The sequence below is a fragment of the Clupea harengus genome, chromosome 11 (genome assembly GCF_900700415.2).
Source record: "Clupea harengus chromosome 11, Ch_v2.0.2, whole genome shotgun sequence".
In the NCBI taxonomy this organism is placed as follows: Eukaryota; Metazoa; Chordata; class Actinopteri; order Clupeiformes; family Clupeidae; genus Clupea; species Clupea harengus.
Window position 1 is genome coordinate 28,560,908 of NC_045162.1, and position 20,856 is coordinate 28,581,763.

Genomic DNA, 20,856 nt, shown 5'->3' on the forward strand with positions numbered 1-20,856 from the left:
TTTGGGTATTACAAATCACGTTTCATTTTATTTAAATGCAAGAAATGTTTAACACTTTCACATTAATAACTTCTGACACACAAAACACTCTCTCGAAAAGGGCACTTAGGTTATAGACACGCCATAAAATGCAGTTCAAACCATTTCTGCAGTATAGTAGTGGTCAGTTCTGACACACACACAAGTTAGCACAACAGTTACCATGTTGAGTACAAGCATATCTGAGTTTTAGAAGCACAGACGTTAGCCCTGCCCAATGGTATCTACGGCAACAGAGTGTAAAAGGACACTGGTGTAATTTACGTCAATATGTAGACCACATTTCACAGTGGTTGCTACGGAGTCCTGCATGAGGTAGACAGATGCGTTCGCCATCTTGAATATTAAATGTTTTGTGTCTCTTTTGGTTAGTTTGGGTTCCACAGTTCTTTTGGGGGGGGTCTCATGTCTAGGAGTATATAGTCCTAGGAAGAGTATATTTTATATATTACAAGAGTATATATTATATATTCATTATATAATATTATACATATCTTCCATTTTTACTGAAAGCTTATTCCTTAGTAGACTCTGTAGATGTGGAACCAGGGAGGCACAGGAGTTCAAAGGGCACCTGGCAGACCAAGCAGGCGATTGCCTGACAGAGTAAAATACTAGGATCATAGGCGTTGGAGTTACAGCTCTCCTGTGCAACACAATCTCTTCCACCTCTCAGAGATAGTGCGCTAGTGAGGACAGACGACGTACAGATGACACATTTCATGACAGAGCCATATTCTGATATCACATCTAGATCATCTGTTACCCACACTAATAACCTGAAAGGTACCGCTACATAGCATGATCAGAATTTCATAATTTGACAACGATACTTGAAATGTGCTGAATTACAAATGTGCAGTGAAGGGTACAATTCTTAAAAACAATATACATTCCACCCTTATCTACTGTTAATGATAAATGAGTTCTGTGGTGAATTACACAGCATGGTCCATATAAAGCTATATATTACATATTTACTACCTGTCTTCGAGGGTTAATGATCTTATTTTCTTGCACTTTGTGCACCTTATCATTGTGTATTAGGCATTACATCTGATATCTGTACCTGTATCAGACAGGCACTGTTCACAAAATTGGCAAATGTTTAGTGCAAATAAAATGTTTCATTTACATAATGGATATTCACAAACATTTCTACCTCTGTAGGCATGCTTTCCAACTGAAGTCAGAAAAAAAAGCCTTTAAAACACAAAACTGAAATCCCAGTTGGAAAAATCAAAACACTGTCCTTTTATGCAAGGAGAATTCAAGAACATTCAAAGAATCCAAAGGCAACATGGTTTTCTGAAGGCACTTTCGCTGAAGGCTTGCTGTTTCCATATTAACTTATTCACAAAGCCAAAGACCCAAGTATCTCTAGCTGGGGCTGGGGCTGGGAGATGTAACCATCACCTACTGTCCTTCACCCAACCATCTCACAGACCTGCAGCACCTTCTGGTTGAATTCCTCCGGCTGATCCGCAAACACGTAGTGGCCAGCCCCACGGATAGCCTTTTGGAACAGAGCATAGGGACAGAATGAGAGGCAGCTGGGCTAAAACTGGAGTTTTGTAACACCTAGGATGGGTCACATGTTCTTGAATGTTCCGTGGTGCCTTTGGGGACATTCTGTACTTCAGCAAAAAAAAAAAAGAAAGTGTTCAAATTATGAGACAGTTTGTCACAGTTCAAGTCTGCTCCACCTTAAAACAACACATGGAAATGCCACGGCCTGCGTACGTACGCCTGGAAAACTGTCACAATAGTTTCTGAGTCCAAAAATGTTTCTCCCCCCATGTGACTGTCTAGTTCTCACCCTGTTGCACGATACACAGCATCATCTTAAGATAAGAAGAACATCTTTGGACCCAGTCTCCACACACTCAATCACTGATAAGCTAGTTGAGTCATGTTAGGTAAACTTACAATAACCTCCACGTGGGAGTGTGGTCGCAGCTCCTTGATGGAGGTTCCAGAGTAGCCGTCTATGCTGGACCGAGAGCCATAGATGATGGTCATCGGGATGTCGGCATGGATCAAGCCCATTCGCTGTAGCATCGGGTGCTTGGCCCAACCATAGGGTATTGTCATGTTTTTGAAGGCTGTTTCACCACTAGTGGAGATAAACAAAGCATTGGCACCATACAGCAGCAACCACACAAACACTGCGTTCAATTCCAGAGTATACGTTTGTACGGGTTCACAGTAGAGTATACGTTTGTACGTGTTCACAGTGGAGTATATGTTTTTACGTGTTCACAGTGGAGTATATGTTTTTACGTGTTCACAGTGGAGTATATGTTTTTACGTGTTCACAGTGGTGTTGACAGAATATCAAAAACCACTGCAAATAGAAGGGGACTCGGAGAGTACAGACATCCGCCATAACCATAACCTAATTCAAAAAGCGTTGTGTGTAAAAACAGCACTGGCAGATGGCTCAGTTACCATTATTGTCACGTTAGTACTGTTGGAGCGAATGCACTGTTTGAGAAGGGGAGCATTGAGATGTATGGCTTAAGCAAGGAAAGGGTGGTGGACTGAGGCCCACTGACCTTGGGGTTTGCACGTTGAGATGATATATGTAGTCCGTTACAGTGCTATCATTAAACACAGACTCATATTTCTTCTGAAAGTCTGGCCTCAGTGTCTGCACAAGGGTTGGACCTGAGGAACCACAGGAAAGTCACATGACTTGTACTCAAACACATCCAGTTCAAAGCCTTCATGATGACTGCTACCAACATAGTATGGCCCTATGTTCCCCTGAGGCCATTTATATACTGTAATCTATATCATCATCATCATTGTTTATTCAGGGAGAATTGACTGAGCACAGGGCTCTTTTGCAGCAATGCCCTGATTGAGGCTACATAGTACATACAACAATAAATAAACAAACCATAACAAAACAAAACAGACAAAATAAATAAAAAAACACATTAAACAACTCAGAAATGAAGTATAAAAAAATAAAAAAATAAATAAAATAACATAAAGTAAAAAAAATTAAATCAGAGAATCATTTAAAACAACAGCATATATGATATCTTTATCCACCTTATTTCTATTTCTTCGGTCTAGTCACAGTCCACAAGTTAATGTAGGAATGTGGAACAGAAAACTAAATAATACTCCAAACCCTCAGACAGTTAAGAGTTGTGTACGCACTGAAGACAGAACATCTCTCAAAGGAACATAATCACAGGCAGAACCGTCATGCTTAGAATTACAAAATGGCTTAGAATTACTTTGCAAACAGCATGAAATCTACCTGAGTAAATTGCAGTTAATAGAACGGTGTGGAGAAAACCTAAGTCATAGCCTATAGATAAAGCAGTGACCACTTTAATCTTCTTTTTTTTCACCACAGCAAATTGTATGTCATTCAAAAATGCATTGTTAAGATCTGAAACAGGATTATGTCATTCAAAAATGCATTGTTAAGATCTGAAACAGGATTATGGATTAGCCTTGTGGATCACGGATAGCCTCTCCATTAGTTGGTTGTACTGTCTAATTTGAGTTTGGATTAGATCCTTTTTTCTCAATGCCATGAAGTAAAGCTTGTCACGTCAACAACAGAAGTCTCAACCACGCGTCTACACGTTCTCCATTATAAGTCTGAATATAAATATTAAATTCTCCTCCCTACCTAGAGGTCCAGCTGCTCTCAACCCTGCCAGGGGGTTAAAGGGGCTGAGCATGGCTCCCAACGCTTTGATCCATATGGGGATGGGTCTGTCCTCGTCTCCCGGGTCAGGCCTCTGAGGGAAACCCCACGGCTCCACGAAGATCAGATGCTTGACGCTGTTGGGTCAGCAGAAGAACCAGATACACTGTAGAAGTCCCACATTGAAGCCCTGGTTTGCTTTGAAGTTCAGTTATAGGCCTTTTGCTGCAACAAGTCTTGCAATGGTACAATGGGGAGCAATGTGCTCTTCCCTATGCTACGGTGGCCTGAATAACACCACACACATAAATAACATTGTACTGTAGCAGAGAACATTAACTTAGATGAGCAAGTCATTAAGTCAGTGATATTTGAAAGGAATCATATTCAAATATTTCCACTGTAGACCAGAGCACTGTAGGCTTAGATATTCTTGCCCCTAAATAAAAACCTTTCAAGCCTTAACTATGGCCAAGACCCAAATTTAAATTCAACATGGATTTGGTGGGGTTATTAGGCAGGACTAATAGAAACACAGTCAGTAATAGACACAGCCCTAATGCACTGTGCACATCAATTCTGACCCATTAAGGCCCTCAAGACAGATATGTCCACTCAGAGCTTGGCTGTTTCAGAGAAAGAAGACTTCTTTTAGCACAGACTTGTGGGGAGTGGCAGAGACAGAACAGAAGAACACTTATTAGAATGACTCCTTCTCAGTGTGCTCCCATGCACATTCCCTTAAGGGCATTACCAATTTGGATTAGTGCAGTGGGGAAAAACCCTAAAAGATCTACGGCAAAATACAGAGTATGGGCTTTTAGCTTACCAACCTGGCTGGGTATTTGAGGGCATATGCTGCTGCCAGGTATCCTCCCAGGTTGTGGCCGAGCAGGATCATGCTCTCCAGCCCCACGGCAGTCCTCCACTGCTCGATGGACTCTACAAACTGCAGCTCAGCCTCCTGTGCGTCGCTACTGAAGCTCGGCCGGCTGCTCTGGCCGAAGCCCAGTAGGTCAAAGGCATAGATGGGCCTCTGCTGGGACAGGGCATCCACGTTGAGCACCCAAAGCCCAAGACCTCCCCCAAAGCCATGCAGCAGAACCAGAGGAGTGGACTCGTTGCCTGCTGCCCCACTGAAGACCAGCGTTGACAGCACATTCCCATCTGAGATAGGCACAAACTGCCTGGAGAACTCACTAGTTACAGCTACACAATGACAAACAGAGAAAGGTCAAAAATAAAGAGTTGGAGGAGCTTAGACTAATGCACGATTTGTAGTGTGTCACAAAGCTGCACACATGCTGCACTCAAGGTTGGGGAACATCATATGGCTTTCAATATACAAAGAATACAGACATAACACCTGTCCAAATGGTCCCATCTTGTATATTTAGTTCATTCAAATATAAGGCACAACTCAATTGCAAATGGAAGAGAAAATAGGAAAGCAAACAGTTGCACTCACGGAGTAGAATCTTCTCCTCAGCATCTTTCAATTGGCTAGTGGAAGTTGGACACCACGAGGGCAGCCAGCTGCTACTCCACCAGGACCTGTCAGATATGGATGACAGAAGTAAGGTACTCGTCCACGATAGCAGTGATCTATTATGCCAAGCCGAGAGTGAAAATTAAAACAAAAAATTGAAACATAGGCATAGGCCAAGATTACATTTTGCAGAAAAAAGCCGAAGAGTACAGCAGTATCACAACAAACAGAGGTCCAAGCTCTCTGTGTCACAGACAGAGTGCGGTCTCTCTGAATATATGCAGTAAACATCTTGACTATTCCCTACAGACTTCAGTCCACCACCAATATTTCACAACAAGAGCCACTTCTCCTCCTTTGCCCACTATAACAAAGGTAACCATTTTCACTAGAGAGGTTTACAAATCACTCCCCACATCTCCAAAACACATTTCTTTGAAGTGAGAAATCAGACCTGGTTTCCTACATTGGTGCATGCTTGTGTAAGGTAAATAAAAGATATATTAGTAGCAGGTTAAGCATATATATACAAAAAGACAGCTACACATCAAGTACACCGAAAGAAATGAGCTGTTTACCTCACGATGGCATCCAGGAACCGTAAGAAACTGAAGTAAATATTATTAACCCAAGTGCCATGCTGAATCATGAAAAGGTGGGAAGGAGTGGATTTGTTACAGCGATTTAAGAGGCAATTAATTTGTTACACTTTAATAACACATGCTTGCCTTTATTATTTGATGAATTACTTGCACAGCTCACAAATCAGTAAAGCACAACATTTTTTTAGTCTGCACCGTTGTTACATTTCAGTGAGATCTTAGCAATGCGATTTCTGCGCACAGGAAGACCGATGGTGTAACGCATTCATACAGCTACATTGGTAGGTCATAGCTACGTATGCCATACTGCGGAGGGGTAGTCACTAACCCTATAACTGCAAAACCACACACAACACCTCTATCACTGTCTCCATAGTTATGAAACATTTTATAGCCAGCCTAAATAACATAACATTCACTTTCCCGAAGGCATTATGTAGCCTAACATATCATGAAAATGTATGAATAATAAAATGATAACTAATAATCTGAAGTGTTCAACTGGAGTTAAACCCTCTAGATAATACAATAACAGGGAGTATCATCAGGGATTGTTTTGGTAAGGAGTTAGCTAGTTAGTGTATGTGTGTTTTTGTGTGTGTGAGTTCACATTAGGCATAGGTAATATCATGTAATTCTATGCATGTAGTGTTGTCATCTAGCCGGCTTGACATTAGTTTCGCTTGAAACGCGAAAGTCAACGTTAAATTTGAGCGCAAAACTTCCACTGCAACCAAACATCAGACAACGTTATCGTTAGTAATTTGAAGTGATTTGACGCCATACGATAGAGGTGAATTACGATAGTTAACTTTATCATGCACAATCGACAATAAAGCTCCCTATGTCTAAATGGTATAATACAAAGTGTTTATAGTGTTATTGTATACTAAACACTATATTGAGTTTCTTTTTCAACTTACCCCCTGTCTATTGACACATTCTCATCGGCCATTTGTAAGAGCATAGAACGTCGCATGACGTCACGGTAACGCTAACGTGCTCCCCACCACAATCGTGTTCAGGCGCCGATAACACCTACAATTTGGCATGTTAAATTAAAAATGTCGCGACAAGCAAAATGAAAACACAGCCATACATAATTCCAAACACAACTTTAACACCAGTTCCTATTGTTAAAATAGTCATTTGTACATAATTTGTACAACGGCTGAATATGTCTTAAATGTGTGCATGTGGACAGCCAAGGCTACATACATACCTGCTGAAATCTCTGTGTGAATGAGTTTGTCTAAGTGGCTATGAGACGTGATAGTGTTGAGTTGGTGGGTGTGTTTTACTTTGTATGGTTAAGAGGCTTGTCTTATTCCTCAGCGCTTTTCGTCGTCTATGCGCCTGTCTCTTCGATGACGTGGAGGGAAGTGAGGCTAACTTTGTATTCTGTCTGAGTCAGTCCTACATACACATAACAGACATTACAACTTAACCTTTACTTCCATAACAGATGGGCAGCTGTCATTTTGTCTGAAAAGCTGCTTCTCAGACTCCACACTTGTGGTGTTAAGCCATACGGTGAGTAGGCTAACCATATTTACTGTTCGAATGCCAGGGCCTTGCAGTGTAGCTTTTGCTTGCCATTACAGTAGCATTAACTTGACGAGATATTCTGCCACGGTTCGTTTTTACTTAACAGTGTCGACCCGACTTTGTGTACTTTTGAAGTGGTTAACAGCCCAAAAAGCCGCTTCTACACAACCTTAAGCTAACTAGCTCCGCCCAGTGATATTTTGGTAGCCTATCAATACTGGCATTTAAAGGCTCGTTCGGTTATGCTACAAATGATTTATTCATTGTCTACAAGTCTCCCGCAGTGCTGCATTGACTTTGGAGATATATCGCATTAGTTGGTGGGCGTTATTTTCTCTAGAGTGGTGGTGGCGGGGGTATGGCCGATAGCCTACTGCCCTAGCAACACTACATAGCAAACCTTTTGAAACAATGTTACCTGACAGGTTGCGGGGTTTGCAAACTAGGTGTAGTCGTCAGCTTACATTCGCTGTTTTAAGCTAAATATTTAAGATGACTCCCATAACTCAACCCCAACCTAACCTAACACCACACAACCAGAGCAACTGAAGTGAAAACTCCGGTTATAGCCCTACGTTTCTGGAAAGCAGAATTGATTCGATTTTTCAGTTTTAGTTTTCTGAGTGACTAGAGAGAGGTTCTCCCATTGTACGGGTCGTTGTCTAGAACTTGTTTCAAGTGGAGGTAAGCCTGTCGTCATTCAAAAGGGACAAGTTATGTTATTCGCACAACTAGGCCCTACTTAAATAAAAACCTTTTTGGAGGCAGCAGGCATAAAACATTGTGTACGATTGCTCAAGTGCATGTATAGTTACAGTAAGCTTTCAGTTTACTTAACATTTGCATATAGCACAGATACAGGGCACTAGTGACAGTGGCTCAACCATTTATATTCCTCCAAAGAGCATGTATGCCTGGCCTGTCTCTTTTGTCACTGTCCTGGTAAATATGTTTTATGTATGAGTCCCATCCCTGGCCCTCTTACAGCACAGGCAGTGGGAAAATGCAAAGTGGCTGGTCAGTTCCTGACAGTGATGGGACAGCTTTTACCCCTATGGTGGTCCTGGAGCTGGCCCCAGACACCAATGAGGAGGCCATCAAATGGTTGCTAAGCAGGATACGAGACAGGGAGCAGAACGGAGGTAAGACCTACCTACAGCATTGTTGCACTACTAGAAGTAAAGGCCCACAGATGAGGGGAATGAAACTGAACGCTTTCAACACTTTCAAGTTGAACAGGGTGGTACTGTGGGTAGGTACAACTGGGAGTGTTTTGCTTTGGATCATTTCACATATATTTCATATACAATGCAGTTGTATGTATGTATATATATATTACACATACATACAACTGCATTGTATTGGTGTTCCCTTGTTCAAATACAACGATTTAATGTGTAGGACCATTCAATTGTGATGGGATAGTTGGCAGTGCCATGATTTCTTTTAAAGCAGTGTCAGTACTCTCAAGTAACAAAGTGTTAATAACTTCTTCTCGCTTTTCTTCATCGTGAAATTTACTTTGTTATGCTCATTGTATACTCAGGTTGCTATTATCTTAAAACTTTGTAAAGTTGTCAAATGTTCTGATTTTGTACACACTTGTAGAGTTACCTTTCTACCCTAGTTTCACTGATTATTTCAGTTTGTCTCCTCTAAGAAAGAAATTGTTATATTGACATTGGTCAGTACCGAGTTAAAATAACAAAACTTTCTGGCTGACGACCCTGCAGCTGATCCATGGGCACCGGAGGAGGTGCGTCAGGCAGCAATGCCCAGCAGGAAATTCAAGCTACCTGTTCAATTACGATGTAGTAGCAACTGTCAAAGTGATACAAGAGTTTTCAATCTTAATGAGTTGTTTTCCATGTTATCTTCTTCACAACACTTTTTTAAATCACCATGTCAAGTTATAGTACTACAAGTCAATTTGTAGTACCAGTACAGTATATGCTCAGACCAGCATTTTTTTTAAATGAAGAAACGCTGGTCTTGTTGGTCATTGCATTGGAACCCATCAGCTTTCAGCACATAGACCGCATGAATAAGGCCGCTGCCTGTTCCATTGGGCTTTCTTGCTATTTCAGTTGCAGGCCACATGCCCGAGAGCACGTGCTGCCTATTTCCAAGTGATTTGTGCCGTGCCCATGCCATCTGGTTCATTTTCAAGTTTAACCCCTTGTGCTCAGTGCATCAGCATTACAGGGGAAGAAGTAGGACTGGGGCATGGTGTGAAACTGTCATACACAAATCTGTGGAAGCTTTCAAGTTGTCTGAGTATTGAAGTTCTCTTTTTGGTTTTGCGTGTTTTCTGTGTGATCCAGTATCGTTGCTAACTGTAAGAAAAGATGGGATGCAGTTTTGTGACTAGTTTTAAAAACCCTCTTTTATAACCTCTCAATTTTACCCTGTTTTTTGGTTTCCAGAAGTCCCTTGTGTGGATACAACCCAAATAAAAGCTGTAAATGTTGATTTTTATAGTTGTACGTAGGCAATACGCAGAACCTACGCTGTAGCCTATGCATGTGACCTACGCCACTGTGAGCATTTCTACAAAGATTGATTTGTACTTGTGTGCTGGTGTCTGCGTCGCTCTGCAAAGCTAGTTGGGAAAAATAAACCAAGATGGCTGACCAAAATACATAAATGGGTGTGTCTGTATAAATGTAATTTGTTTTGCTTTCTTTTTTTTTGCTTTGATTTTTTTAAAAGTTACTGAGAAATAGACACTGACAACCCCATTATTGTAACCAAAACATACAACTGAAGTGCAATGCTAGACATCTACCAGCCAACCAGTTAGCACTTTAGCTTACAATGACTAAAGACTCACAAAGTAGACGGCTTGCCGGTGAGGTTAAATAGCAGTCAGCAATTCATTGCTTGTCAACCTCGCTATAACTAATCTGCATTAGCAAAGGTTTTATCAACACACCCCTAAACGTGGGCAAGGGGACCAATCACAGCTGTTGCAGTGTCTATGCTCGAGATCCTTAGGGGGGGGTTTTGGAAAGGCCTTTCACCTAATGAGAGAACCTAATGTAACCAGACTGTGGACTGTGACTGTGGTCTGTGTGAGACATTTATATCACAAAACGCACCCACAAGATATCATTTGAATATGGATATGTTAACTGTTCACTGCTGTTTCTGTTCCTGTCTGGACTGTGTGACAGCTAGAACTGTATGGCTTGCTGAACGTTAACGCACTATACTAAATCTGTATGGATATGGCAGCATAGAAAAATACTGCTGCACATTATGTACATTGTCAATAAAAACCAGCCTACTGTTTGTGTTAGTTGTTGGTATTTGACCTTAAATATATATATATATATAAACCTTCACGGAGTATGCCCAGTGCATTTACATTTCTGAACCAACAGAGGAGCCACTTCTTCTGATGTGGGTACTATCAGAAATTTGCATTGCTTCTGTGTGGCTAGCGCTCTTTATCATGTGATGGCATAGCTAATGGCCTTAGGAGAGTGTGATCTGGTCTGATGTTTGGATCTCGCAGGGGTTGAGTTGTTGTTGGAGCAAACGCTCACCGGAGGCCACGATGGTCAGAAGGGCAACCCTAACGTCTTCCTGGTTGGCTCCACCCTGGAGAGGCTGCTTCACGGAGCGGAGGATGTAGGCCTCTTCAAGGAGTTCAACGATGGCTCTATGCGCGCCTTCACCTACACCAACAAAGACAACTTCAAAGACTTCCAAGGTTAGTGGATGTTCATTTGTTTCAGTGTGTCGGCAGATCAACTGTCATTGACTGTCTGTCATTGTTTCTTTTTGCATTTGTCAGCTCTTTTTTTTAGTTATTGTCCATCAAATGTGGTAAAAAAAAACAACGGTAAATGTGCTTGGGCATATCCCTGAGGTAATAGCCACATGAGCTGCTGTATTGCTAATGTTTTAATGGGAGTGTGTAACTGTCTGTGCTCAGGTGATGGAGACAGCCTTCTGAGCGTGGCAGAATGCCAGTACATTATTAAACACAAGCTGGACACTTTGAGAGCCAAAGATGAAGCCAATGTGCCTGGATATCCCAAAGCCAAGCTGTACCCTGGGAAATCCATTAGTAAGTCAGAAGGAGATACATGCATGGGAAATTAATTACTGACTTTGGTCGTAGAATTTTGAAGTTTTGAGAAACCTTGGTAAAGCACCTACTGCAACAGTTATACTATAGAGAGTTTTTTTTCACCAAAACATAGATAGATAGGAAGTATAATCTGTAACCTGTTTACCGGAGTAACCTGTTGATATTAAGCCATTTAGTTGGCCTATTATATATGTGGGTAACCCTGAACTGTTCATTTAATCTAATGTTTCATCTGTGTTTTTATTTGTGCCGTGCTGCAGTAAACATGGCACACTTGATTACAGGAAAGATGTGCAATGTTCATTTGCCAAACTGAATCCCACAAAATGAGGTGAATCTTCTTTCCCCTAGTTCGCAGGTTACAATCCAAAGGGATTCTCCTCCAGGTGTTCCCTCTCCACGACAAAGAGGAACTCAAAAGACTGTCATTCTCCTGGTATAAAAAGGTCAAGTTCTCGTCAAGTTCAAGTTTTCAGCCTCTCAGTAAGCTTTCAAATTTAGTTTTCATCTTTTATTTTTATGAATACGTTTTTGTTCAATTTATAATTTAGGAAAATCTGCTGTCAAGAAGCAATGAAGTGTTCTTGTGCAGTTTAACGTATCAGTTGAGTTACACAAGAGTCATACAGCTGTCTACAGAGTTTGGTCCGCCATCTTAGGTTGTTAAGAGGGGTGGTTCGATTCAGATAAGGCATAGACTTTCACCTTCCAACACGGCACTTGATGTCAGATGATAGTTGATTAAACTACGTCATTGTAAGGATCTCCATTGGCTTCAACAATGCTCACCAGCTATTTAAGTGTGTTACATTGCAAAAGTCAAAAAATGAAAGAAAACATACCCTTAGCAAACTCAGATGGCATTACACATCACAGCAGATATAACATTGGAACATCCAGAGCTCTGTGTCTTGTCTTTAGCATACAGAGTAACCTACATATCTGGACATCCAGAGCTCTGTGTCTTGTCTTTAGCGTGTGTCAGAGTAACCTACATATGTGGAACACCCAGAGCTCTGTGTCTTGTCTTTAGCATACAGAGTAGCCTACATATCTGGACACCCAGAGCTCTGTGTCTTGTCTTTAGCATACAGAGTAGCTTACATATCTGGACATCCAGAGCTCTGTGTCTTGTCTTTAGCATACAGAGTAGCCTACATATCTGGACACCCAGAGCTCTGTGTCTTGTCTTTAGCATACAGAGTAGCTTACATATCTGGACATCCAGAGCTCTGTGTCTTGTCTTTAGCATGTGTCAGAGTAACCTACATATCTGGACATCCAGAGCTCTGTGTCTTGTCTTTAGCATGTGTCAGAGTAACCTACATATCTGGACATCCAGAGCTCTGTGTCTTGTCTTTAGCATACAGAGTAGCCTACATATCTGGACACCCAGAGCTCTGTGTCTTGCTGATCCCTTCTCCCCCTCACACCCATGCAGATGACATCAGGCGCTACTTTGGCGAGGGCCTGGCTCTCTACTTTGGCTTCCTGGAGTACTTCACCTTCGCCATGCTGCCCATGGCCCTCATCGGCATCCCGTACTACCTGTGGGACTGGGAGGACTACGACAAGTACGTGCTGTTCGCCGTGTTCAACCTCGTGTGGTCCACCGTCTTCCTGGAGGTGTGGAAGCGCAGCAGCGCCTCGCTGGCGTACAGCTGGGGAACGCTGAGCCGCAAGAAGGCCTTCGAGGAGCCGCGCGCCGGCTTCCACGGGGTGCTGGGCTTCAACCCCGTCACGGGCCGCAAGGAACCCGTCTACCCCAACAGCAAGCGTCAGCTGAAGATCTACCTGCTGTCCGTGCCTTTTGTGCTGCTCTGCCTGTACCTGTCCTTCTACATCATGATGATCTACTTTGACATGGAGCATTGGGCACTGGCACTGTATGAGGTGGAGCCCAACTTCTGGACGGGTCTCTTCCTGTTTGTGCCCAGTATCATCTACGCAGTGGTCATCGAGGTGTTAAACCTGCTCTACCGCTACGCTGCAGAGTTCCTCACAGACTGGGGTGAGTTTCAGACAGCCACAGCACAGGAAAGGCATGACTAATGTTCCGTGTTAATATTGCACATCCATTGTGTTCTTTTGTATGTGTATATGTGTGTACGTATGTGTATATGTGTATATGTGTGTACGTATGTGTATATGTGTATATGTGTGTGTATATATGTGCATGTATGTGTATATGTGTGTACGTATGTGTATGTACGTATGTGTATATGTGTGTACGTATGTGTATATGTGTGTACGTATGTGTATATGTGTATATGTGTGTACGTCTCTGTATATGTGTGTACATTCATGCTTTACATGCCTGTATTATGGGGTGAGTGTCTGTTTCTCTGGATTCTGACCACGCACAGTGATCGATATAACTATCTAACATTCTAACAACAGTGCTTGTCAAGGTGTGGGTGGGTGGGTGGGTGGGATATATGAGATGCTAAGTGAACAGACCGTACACATGTCCCAACCTGAAGGATGGATGGCCAGATGACTGGATACACAGTAGAACAGTGGTTCTTAACCTTATTGGAGGTACTGAACCCTGCAAGCTTCATCAGTGCATTCACCGAAACCCTTCGTAATTGGAAAAATAAAATATTTCTTCAAAACATAGGTATAAATAAAAACGACCCGCCATTGCTAGTGTGAACCGGGCTATACTGTGTGTGTCTTGACCCCTGCCGAACCCCTGAGAGTGACTCAACGAACCCCTGGGGTTCAATCGAACACAGGTTAAGAACCACTGCAGTAGAAGATGACTTCATTGTGCATGCATTGCATCATGGGAACTGGGCCTGGGAGCAATGGGAGGTCGCCTGCTCCGACGAGTTCAGTTTTCTGCCACATCATGTGTACCAGCCAGTGACTGTGTGTATAGCTATATACAGCTATATAGAGTCAATGGTAGAGCCAGCTGTGTGTGCACCGTTTAACAGGGGAAGTGATGCCACTCTGATGCATTGTGGGAAGAGGTCAAGCCAGTGGAGGGTGTGTGATGGTCTGGGCAATGTGGACAATGGGTTATGGCTAATGTTTTGGCTCATCGTTTGTAAGTTTGTAAACTGTGGGTTCCACTGAAGAAAAGCAAAAGGAAAATATTATTTTACAGTATAACCTGTTTCTTATTGCACCTGACTGTAACGGATAAAACTTGACTTTGGACTGATTAGTCCTGTCATCTCAGCTGTTAACTCAGCTGTACATTTTTACATTTCGTAAATGATATTGCTGTTCATAGTTTCTTGTATGTGTGTGTGTGTTTATTTTTAGAAAACCACAGACTGGAATCATCATATCAGAATCATCTTGTGTTGAAAGTACTGGTGGTGAGTCATTTTTCTATAAATGTACTACTGTTCACAACTTTGTATTTCTTTTGCGATACTGAGCTTTTTTGATCATGAAGTGATGAAAGTCGTTGTGTCAACTCAACATTTGCATGCTGAACTCCTCTTTGACTACAGTGGAAGTATTTAACGGTTCATCTTCCCCCACAGTTCAACTTCTTCAACTGCTTCGCATCTCTCTTCTACATCGCTTTTGTCATGCAAGACATGGTGCTCCTTCGTCAGGCAAGTGATTAAGTGTTAACGACACGGATTTTAATTACGGCCCTCACAGCCGATTATCTCCAGATGAATATCTAAATTTGCGTATGATCAATCTGCTCACAATCAGGGGGGGTCACACAACTTTGTGTAACATGGCTTTTTCTGTATTTCAGAGCCTGGCCACACTGCTCATCACCTCCCAGATCCTCAACCAGATCATGGAGGCCTTCCTGCCGTACTGGCTGCAGAGGAGGCGCAACAAGAAGGCCCACAAACGCCTCGTGAAAGTCATGGGCGATCGGGAGCTGCCGCTGCCAGAGCAGGCTCAGCTGGAGTCAGACATGAGCACGTATCTGGTGAGGGGGGGCCCAGCAGCCACTGATTGGATTTCAATTTCACACCTAACGAGAATAGATGTGACAACACTGTGATATAGTGATAACTCTCTGTCTCTTGTCTGTATGGGAGTTGCTATTACTCTATGCTATACAGATACTCTATGCTGTACAGATACAGAGTAGAGTAGAGTAGAGAGCATGTTTATAACAGCCTATATAGGTAAAGACAAATGCCAGTTAACTTCCTTTTCCGCTTTACTGCCAGAGACACTTCCATTCATTGGGTGATCTTTCTTAATAAACAAGTTTAGTTTAACTTTTGGGGGTAAAAGGATGTGCAAATGGCAAATCAACAAACAAAACTAACTAACTAAAATGCCAATAAGAAAATAAAACTTGCTTTCTAGACAGCTTACTCCTGAGAAATAATGACTACCTTCCTACCTACACTACCCAGGTGATGAGTAACTTACACATACAAACGTCAGCTGTGTACAGTGGGAGCTAAAATGAAGTTCAAACAACTTGCATTCAGCAAATCCACTTGTATAGCCATGTGGGAACGCCCCAGAGGGAGAGGTTGAGGGGTGTCTGCTGTTACCCCTATATTGAAAGTTCTGTGTTGTGTTCTGGTGTTTTGAAGGGCACGTTTGATGACTACCTGGAGCAGTTCCTTCTGTTTGGGTACGTGAGCCTGTTCTCGTGTGTCTACCCCTTGGCTGCGGTGCTGGTGGTGCTCAACAACATCACAGAGGTTTACTCAGATGCCTTCAAGATGTGCCATGTCTTCAAGAGGCCTTTCGCAGAGCCAGCCTCAAACATCGGAGTGTGGCAGGTAGACATAGATTCTCATGCAATAGTATCTAAAGGTATAGATATATACAGCCCATTGCTGTTATTCAAAATGAACAATGACATTATTTTTGTTTTGATGTCTTCTGATTTGCAGCTGGCGTTTGAAACAATGAGTGTGATTGCTGTTGTGACCAACTGTGCCCTGATTGGCCTGTCTCCACAAATGAAGGCCTACTTCCTGGAGTCAGACACCCAGCTCATTCTCCTCGTTGTGTGTGTTGAGGTAATGTTGAAAGATTCACTTCTCCATACAGACCAGCTGACAGTGTTCAGTGATATTTAGAGACAGACCAGCTGACAGTGTTCTCAGTGATATTTAGAGACAGACCAGCTGACAGTGATATTTAGAGACAGACCAGCTGACAGTGATATTTAGATACAGACCAGCTGACAGTGTTCTCAGTGATATTTAGAGACAGACCAGTTGACAGTGATATTTAGATACAGACTAGCTGATAGTGTTCTCAGTGATATTTAGATACAGACCAGCTGACAGTGTTCAGTGATATTTGGATACAGACCAGCTGACAGTGTTCTTCAGTGATATTTGGATACAGACATGTCTCATTACTGCCATCATTTTTATATCGCTGTGGGCTGATCTTATGTTTGATCTAAAAATACACTTATGCTTAAGCAAACTGGAAAGTAGAAACTGGTTTAACTGAGCTTTAGTTCTGATAAGATAAGATGATTACATGATCTACCATCAAATATCGAAATCTAAGGAGAAGCGAGAAGCAAAAAACAGAAATGAGTGACTTGACAGAATGAGAACAATGAAAAAGTCAAACAATGTGAGGTAAGAAAATGTATTTAGTTTATTTAGTTAAATAACAAAAAAAACAACAATCTACGTATGTTGTAACGTGACTCAGCTCACCAGTCTAATCATATTATTGATCACCAATGTGGTAAACTAGTACAGGCTATGGATGGTCATCTGTAATCTTCCTTGTCCACGGCACATGCAGATAGTGAAGAAAAACAAGACTTTTCAGCTGTTTGTTGCATATGCTGGCCTGCCGTGTGAGGCCCTCTCTAGGTAGAGATGTATTGATGATTTGAAGAGTGATAGTCTATGTGATTTATAAAAAATTAATGATGCCGTTTTTGTGTGTCTAGTCTGTACGAACATGTGTCTGTATGCACATGTGTCTGTGTGTGTGTATGAACATGTGTGTGTATGAACATGTGTGTGTATGAACGTGTCTGTATGAACATGTGTGTGTATGAACATGTGTGTGTATGAACATGTGTCTGTATGAACATGTGTCTGTATGAACATGTGTCTGTATGCACATGTGTCTGTGTGTGTGTATGAACATGTGTGTGTATGAACATGTGTGTGTATGAACATGTGTCTGTATGCACATGTGTCTGTGTGTGTGTATGAACATGTGTGTGTATGAACATGTGTGTGTATGAACATGTGTCTGTATGAACATGTGTCTGTATGAACGTGTGTCTGTACGAACATGTGTGTGTATGCACGTGTGTCTGTATGAACATGTGTGTGTATGCACATGTGTCTGTATGCACAGTGGTTGCTCATCTCTCCATGAATAACGCCCCTGGTGTCCTCCTCCCTTGTCCGCAGTGGTGGTTCGAAACCTGCAGTAAGGCAATAGGGCCACCAGGTGGCACCAGTGAGCTGTTTTTAGTATGTGTGGAGAGACTCAGGAGCATGCTTCCTGTGTGTGTGTGTGTGTGTGTGTGTGACGTGCTATGAACTGTGCTGTGATGCTGCAGACAGAAATAGAGCGGAGAGCATAGTCTGTGTCTCAGCCTGATAATCCAGCGTTCTGTGTTCTGCCTGGGAATGAGGCCTGACTGAGTCCACATGCGTTAGCGTCAGAATTAGGAGTGAATCACACACTTGGTCCATGCCTCCTGGCCCCCCGAGAGAAATCACCATCATCATCTGAACCTCAGAAGACACGGGCGGGGGGAGACTGGGGGGGGGGGGGGGGGGGTGCGTGCTAGGGCCAGATAAAGCAGGACATTTCAGTCGGTTTGCTTTTTGCGCTGCCCTGGGAGGAAATGCAAGAGGAAATGATTTGCACTGCGTGTCGTCTCATGTTGTTCCACTAATTAAGACTATACACTGCAGTGATTGCTGGATGAGTAATTGGGTCACATTGATTTGTTGCGTGGCCGCCGCTGTACATGAGAATTGAGCTGAACGTGGGGAGACGACGCGCAGCTATCTGCTCCAGAACGATGGAGTCAGAACTTTACATTTACATTTACATTTAGTCATTTAGCAGACGCTTTTGTCCAAAGCGACGTACAAGGGAGAGAACAGTCAAGCTAAGAGCAATAAAAAGCATGGTGTAACAATAAATACTACTTTACATGAGAATTAGAAAACAACGACCTAGAAAAAAGGAAAAAGAAGTGCAGGAAGTGCAAGTTAAGCGCTAGTCAGGTGCCAGTTAGGAAGGGAGGTGCTCTCTGAAGAGTTGGGTCTTCAAAAGCTTCTTGAAGGTAGAGAGGGACGCCCCTGCTCTGGTAGTACTAGGCAGTTCGTTCCACCAACGTGGAACTACAAATAGAACTGTTGGCTCTGCTTGCTGATGGGGCGGCAGGACTGCTCTGTGCTCAGCTGGCCGCTCAAGTAAACACCTCTCGCACTTCTGCGTCAGCTCCTTAATGGATGCTAACCCCCCCCCCCCCCCCCCCCCTGTCCCATGACTGAGTAATGTGTGGAGACAGTCCCAGTCCCAGCGCGTCACTCATTACTGCTGGGACACAGGAAGCCAAGGGATCCAGGCTGTTTTTTTTAGCCATTTGTTTTTGGAGTCAATTTTCAGGTGGAGCTAAGCATTGAGTGCGGTTGGGAAGAAAGAAAAGGTGGTTTGTCACTGGTTGCTGTGTGTGAAAATGGGATCCAATGATGGTCAATGAATCTGGTATTTTGCTCACTGGAGATCATGCATGTCATCCAAAGGCATTTGCTCTTGTGCTTTCTGTATGTGTCTATACAGAGAGACACAGCATGCAAACGCTTAAGCAATACACTTTTTCTCCTGTTTAAGAGTGCTAAAATAGAACCACATTACTGGGATTTGTGTGCGTGTGTTTCTCTCTCTCTCTCTCTCTCTCTGTCTGTCTGTCTGTCTGTCTGTCTCTGTCTGTCTGTCTGTCTGTGTCTGTCTGTCTGTCAGCAAAACTGCTGCATTTGGTTAAAGATGACTTTGCTGGTAATAATATTAATAATAATGACTACAAAATAAAAATTATTTATAATCACTTACCAAACTTGTTTAATTACATTAAAGTATTACTTGCATTTAGTTCAGTTTCATTCAGAAATCTCTTTTAATCCTAAGCGTTGTCTTAAGGCACCTTACAAAATAACATCTTTATTATGTATTTTAGCAGTTGATGGATCCGTGTGTATTTGAGACTGAGTCCCCTTCATGCCAAGAGTAATGCAGTGTGATCAGTACAGGTCAGGTCCAGCTCAGGACTGCACTACTGGAAGAGAAGACTTCTGCAATGCCTTGGGCTTTGCCAGGGACTGTTTTGCGTGCTCCTTGTCAGTGCTGTGATGTCTGGGAGCCCAGACCGCTGCCTATTTTAGGGCATATGATACGCAGGTAATTACACGATGGCATGCCTCAGAGAGTAGTAACCAGGCAACAGGGTAGCCACGGAGACAGGAGAAGTCTCGGGACCAGGCGGCGTAATAGAAGTGCTGGATGGCTGGAGGCCCTAAAGCAGAGCGTTTCCCAAGCTTCCCATCTCCTGAAGCTCATGTTGACTTAACAGGGCTTGGTGTTATATAATGAGGCTGACATCCAGCAGCAATTCCTCCTTTACGATTGATGTGGACTCATTTTAGCCTTCTGAAAAGGTTGTGCTCTGAGATCATGGTGATCTTATTGAGGGCTCGAAGTGATGGATATAGTAAGCAAATGTATATTCTCCCTAGCTGTGCTACGCTATTCTTTGATGCCCTCTCTGTCGTGAGGTTATTTTCAAACAGCAAATCGGTGAGAAATCCCTTTTAAGTCAGATTACCTTTACAGTCCCTTGACTTGGCACTGTCACTGATGATTATAGATGTTCCTTAACAAATCCATGTAGAGAGAGAGAGAGAGAGAGAGAGAGAGAGAGAGAGAGAGAGAGAGAGAGAGAGAGAGAGAGAGAGAGAGAGAGAGAGAGAGAGAGAGAGAGACTGTCTGTGTGTGTGTGTGTGGAGGACTTGGGATAAGTTTGAGTGGATGTTTATTCCCATGGAGCCTGTTTATAGAGAGCAGAGGCTAAGGTCAGAGAGGCGTAGACTCCTTCCAAGTCTTGAAATCCGGGCCCTGGTGTGTGTGTGCGCTGCTGTTGTGTCCTGTTGCTCAGACCCAGAGGCAAAACAACCTGCTGAGGGGATTTCATTAATCAGTCAGATGCGGCAGAGGGCCTGCAATTGCACGATAAGTGAGAGAGATGACAGGACAGCTCAGCGGCGGGCGTCTCAGCAAGGCAGCACTCGTGGCAGAGGGGGGCAGAGGGCTGGATGGAGAGACCACAGGGCACCATCACAGCTGACACTGAGTGCGATGTGACAAGACTGCCCACAGCCCATGTCAGAAGCATGTCACAGTGTACCTCAGATAGACACAATACTACAAACCTTATTATACAACA

General features: G+C 42.9%; 2 protein-coding genes across 8 annotated transcripts in view; one reads left to right on the forward strand and one right to left on the reverse strand.

Moving 5' to 3' along the window:
• On the reverse strand, positions 1 to 7,145 carry abhd5a (abhydrolase domain containing 5a). Of its 3 annotated transcripts, none has more exons than XM_031576737.2 (8): positions 7,029 to 7,145; positions 6,730 to 6,844; positions 5,184 to 5,269; positions 4,549 to 4,924; positions 3,698 to 3,852; positions 2,598 to 2,709; positions 1,969 to 2,155; positions 1 to 1,555 (listed from the first exon to the last, which is right to left on the reverse strand). In XM_031576737.2, the coding sequence occupies exons 2-8, from the start codon at positions 6,783 to 6,785 to the stop codon at positions 1,466 to 1,468; spliced, it is 1,062 nt and encodes a 353-aa protein (XP_031432597.1). In that variant the 5' UTR covers positions 6,786 to 6,844; positions 7,029 to 7,145; the 3' UTR covers positions 1 to 1,465. The 3 variants fall into 3 exon arrangements, with proteins under 3 accessions (XP_031432597.1, XP_042565127.1, XP_031432596.1); XM_042709193.1 differs by lacking the exon at positions 7,029 to 7,145 and adding an exon at positions 5,388 to 5,844 and having other exon boundaries at positions 6,730 to 7,009; XM_031576736.1 differs by lacking the exon at positions 7,029 to 7,145 and having other exon boundaries at positions 6,730 to 7,006.
• The window catches only part of ano10a (anoctamin 10a), a 24,832-nt gene continuing 11,063 nt past the window's right edge, over positions 7,088 to 20,856 (forward strand). The window contains exons 1-11 of one of the 5 annotated variants that reach the window (XM_031576732.2): positions 7,088 to 7,188; positions 7,272 to 7,339; positions 8,342 to 8,496; positions 10,875 to 11,072; positions 11,298 to 11,432; positions 11,808 to 11,939; positions 12,898 to 13,467; positions 14,736 to 14,791; positions 14,963 to 15,037; positions 15,190 to 15,372; positions 15,998 to 16,432. In XM_031576732.2, the coding sequence (XP_031432592.1) occupies positions 8,358 to 8,496; positions 10,875 to 11,072; positions 11,298 to 11,432; positions 11,808 to 11,939; positions 12,898 to 13,467; positions 14,736 to 14,791; positions 14,963 to 15,037; positions 15,190 to 15,372; positions 15,998 to 16,432 (1,923 nt within the window). In that variant the 5' untranslated portion in view covers positions 7,088 to 7,188; positions 7,272 to 7,339; positions 8,342 to 8,357. Of the gene's footprint in view, positions 7,340 to 7,493; positions 8,039 to 8,341; positions 8,497 to 10,874; positions 11,073 to 11,297; positions 11,433 to 11,807; positions 11,940 to 12,897; positions 13,468 to 14,735; positions 14,792 to 14,962; positions 15,038 to 15,189; positions 15,373 to 15,997; positions 16,433 to 20,856 lie in introns of those variants that run through there. The other 4 variants (XM_012839599.3, XM_012839615.3, XM_031576735.2 and 1 more) reach the window with 4 other exon arrangements.

What these genes read in the sequence shown, in the direction of transcription:
- abhd5a (XM_031576737.2), bottom strand. Translation starts at nt 6,785, where the DNA reads ATGCGACGTTCTATGCTCTTACAAATGGCCGATGAGAATGTGTCAATA. An exon ending in TGAGGAGAAGATTCTACTCC is followed by an intron (nt 4,925 to 5,183) that starts GTGAGTGCAACT and finishes GTCATTGTGTAG; the next exon opens with CTGTAACTAGTGAGTTCTCC. An exon ending in GAGAGCAGCTGGACCTCTAG is followed by an intron (nt 2,710 to 3,697) that starts GTAGGGAGGAGA and finishes GTGGTTCCTCAG; the next exon opens with GTCCAACCCTTGTGCAGACA.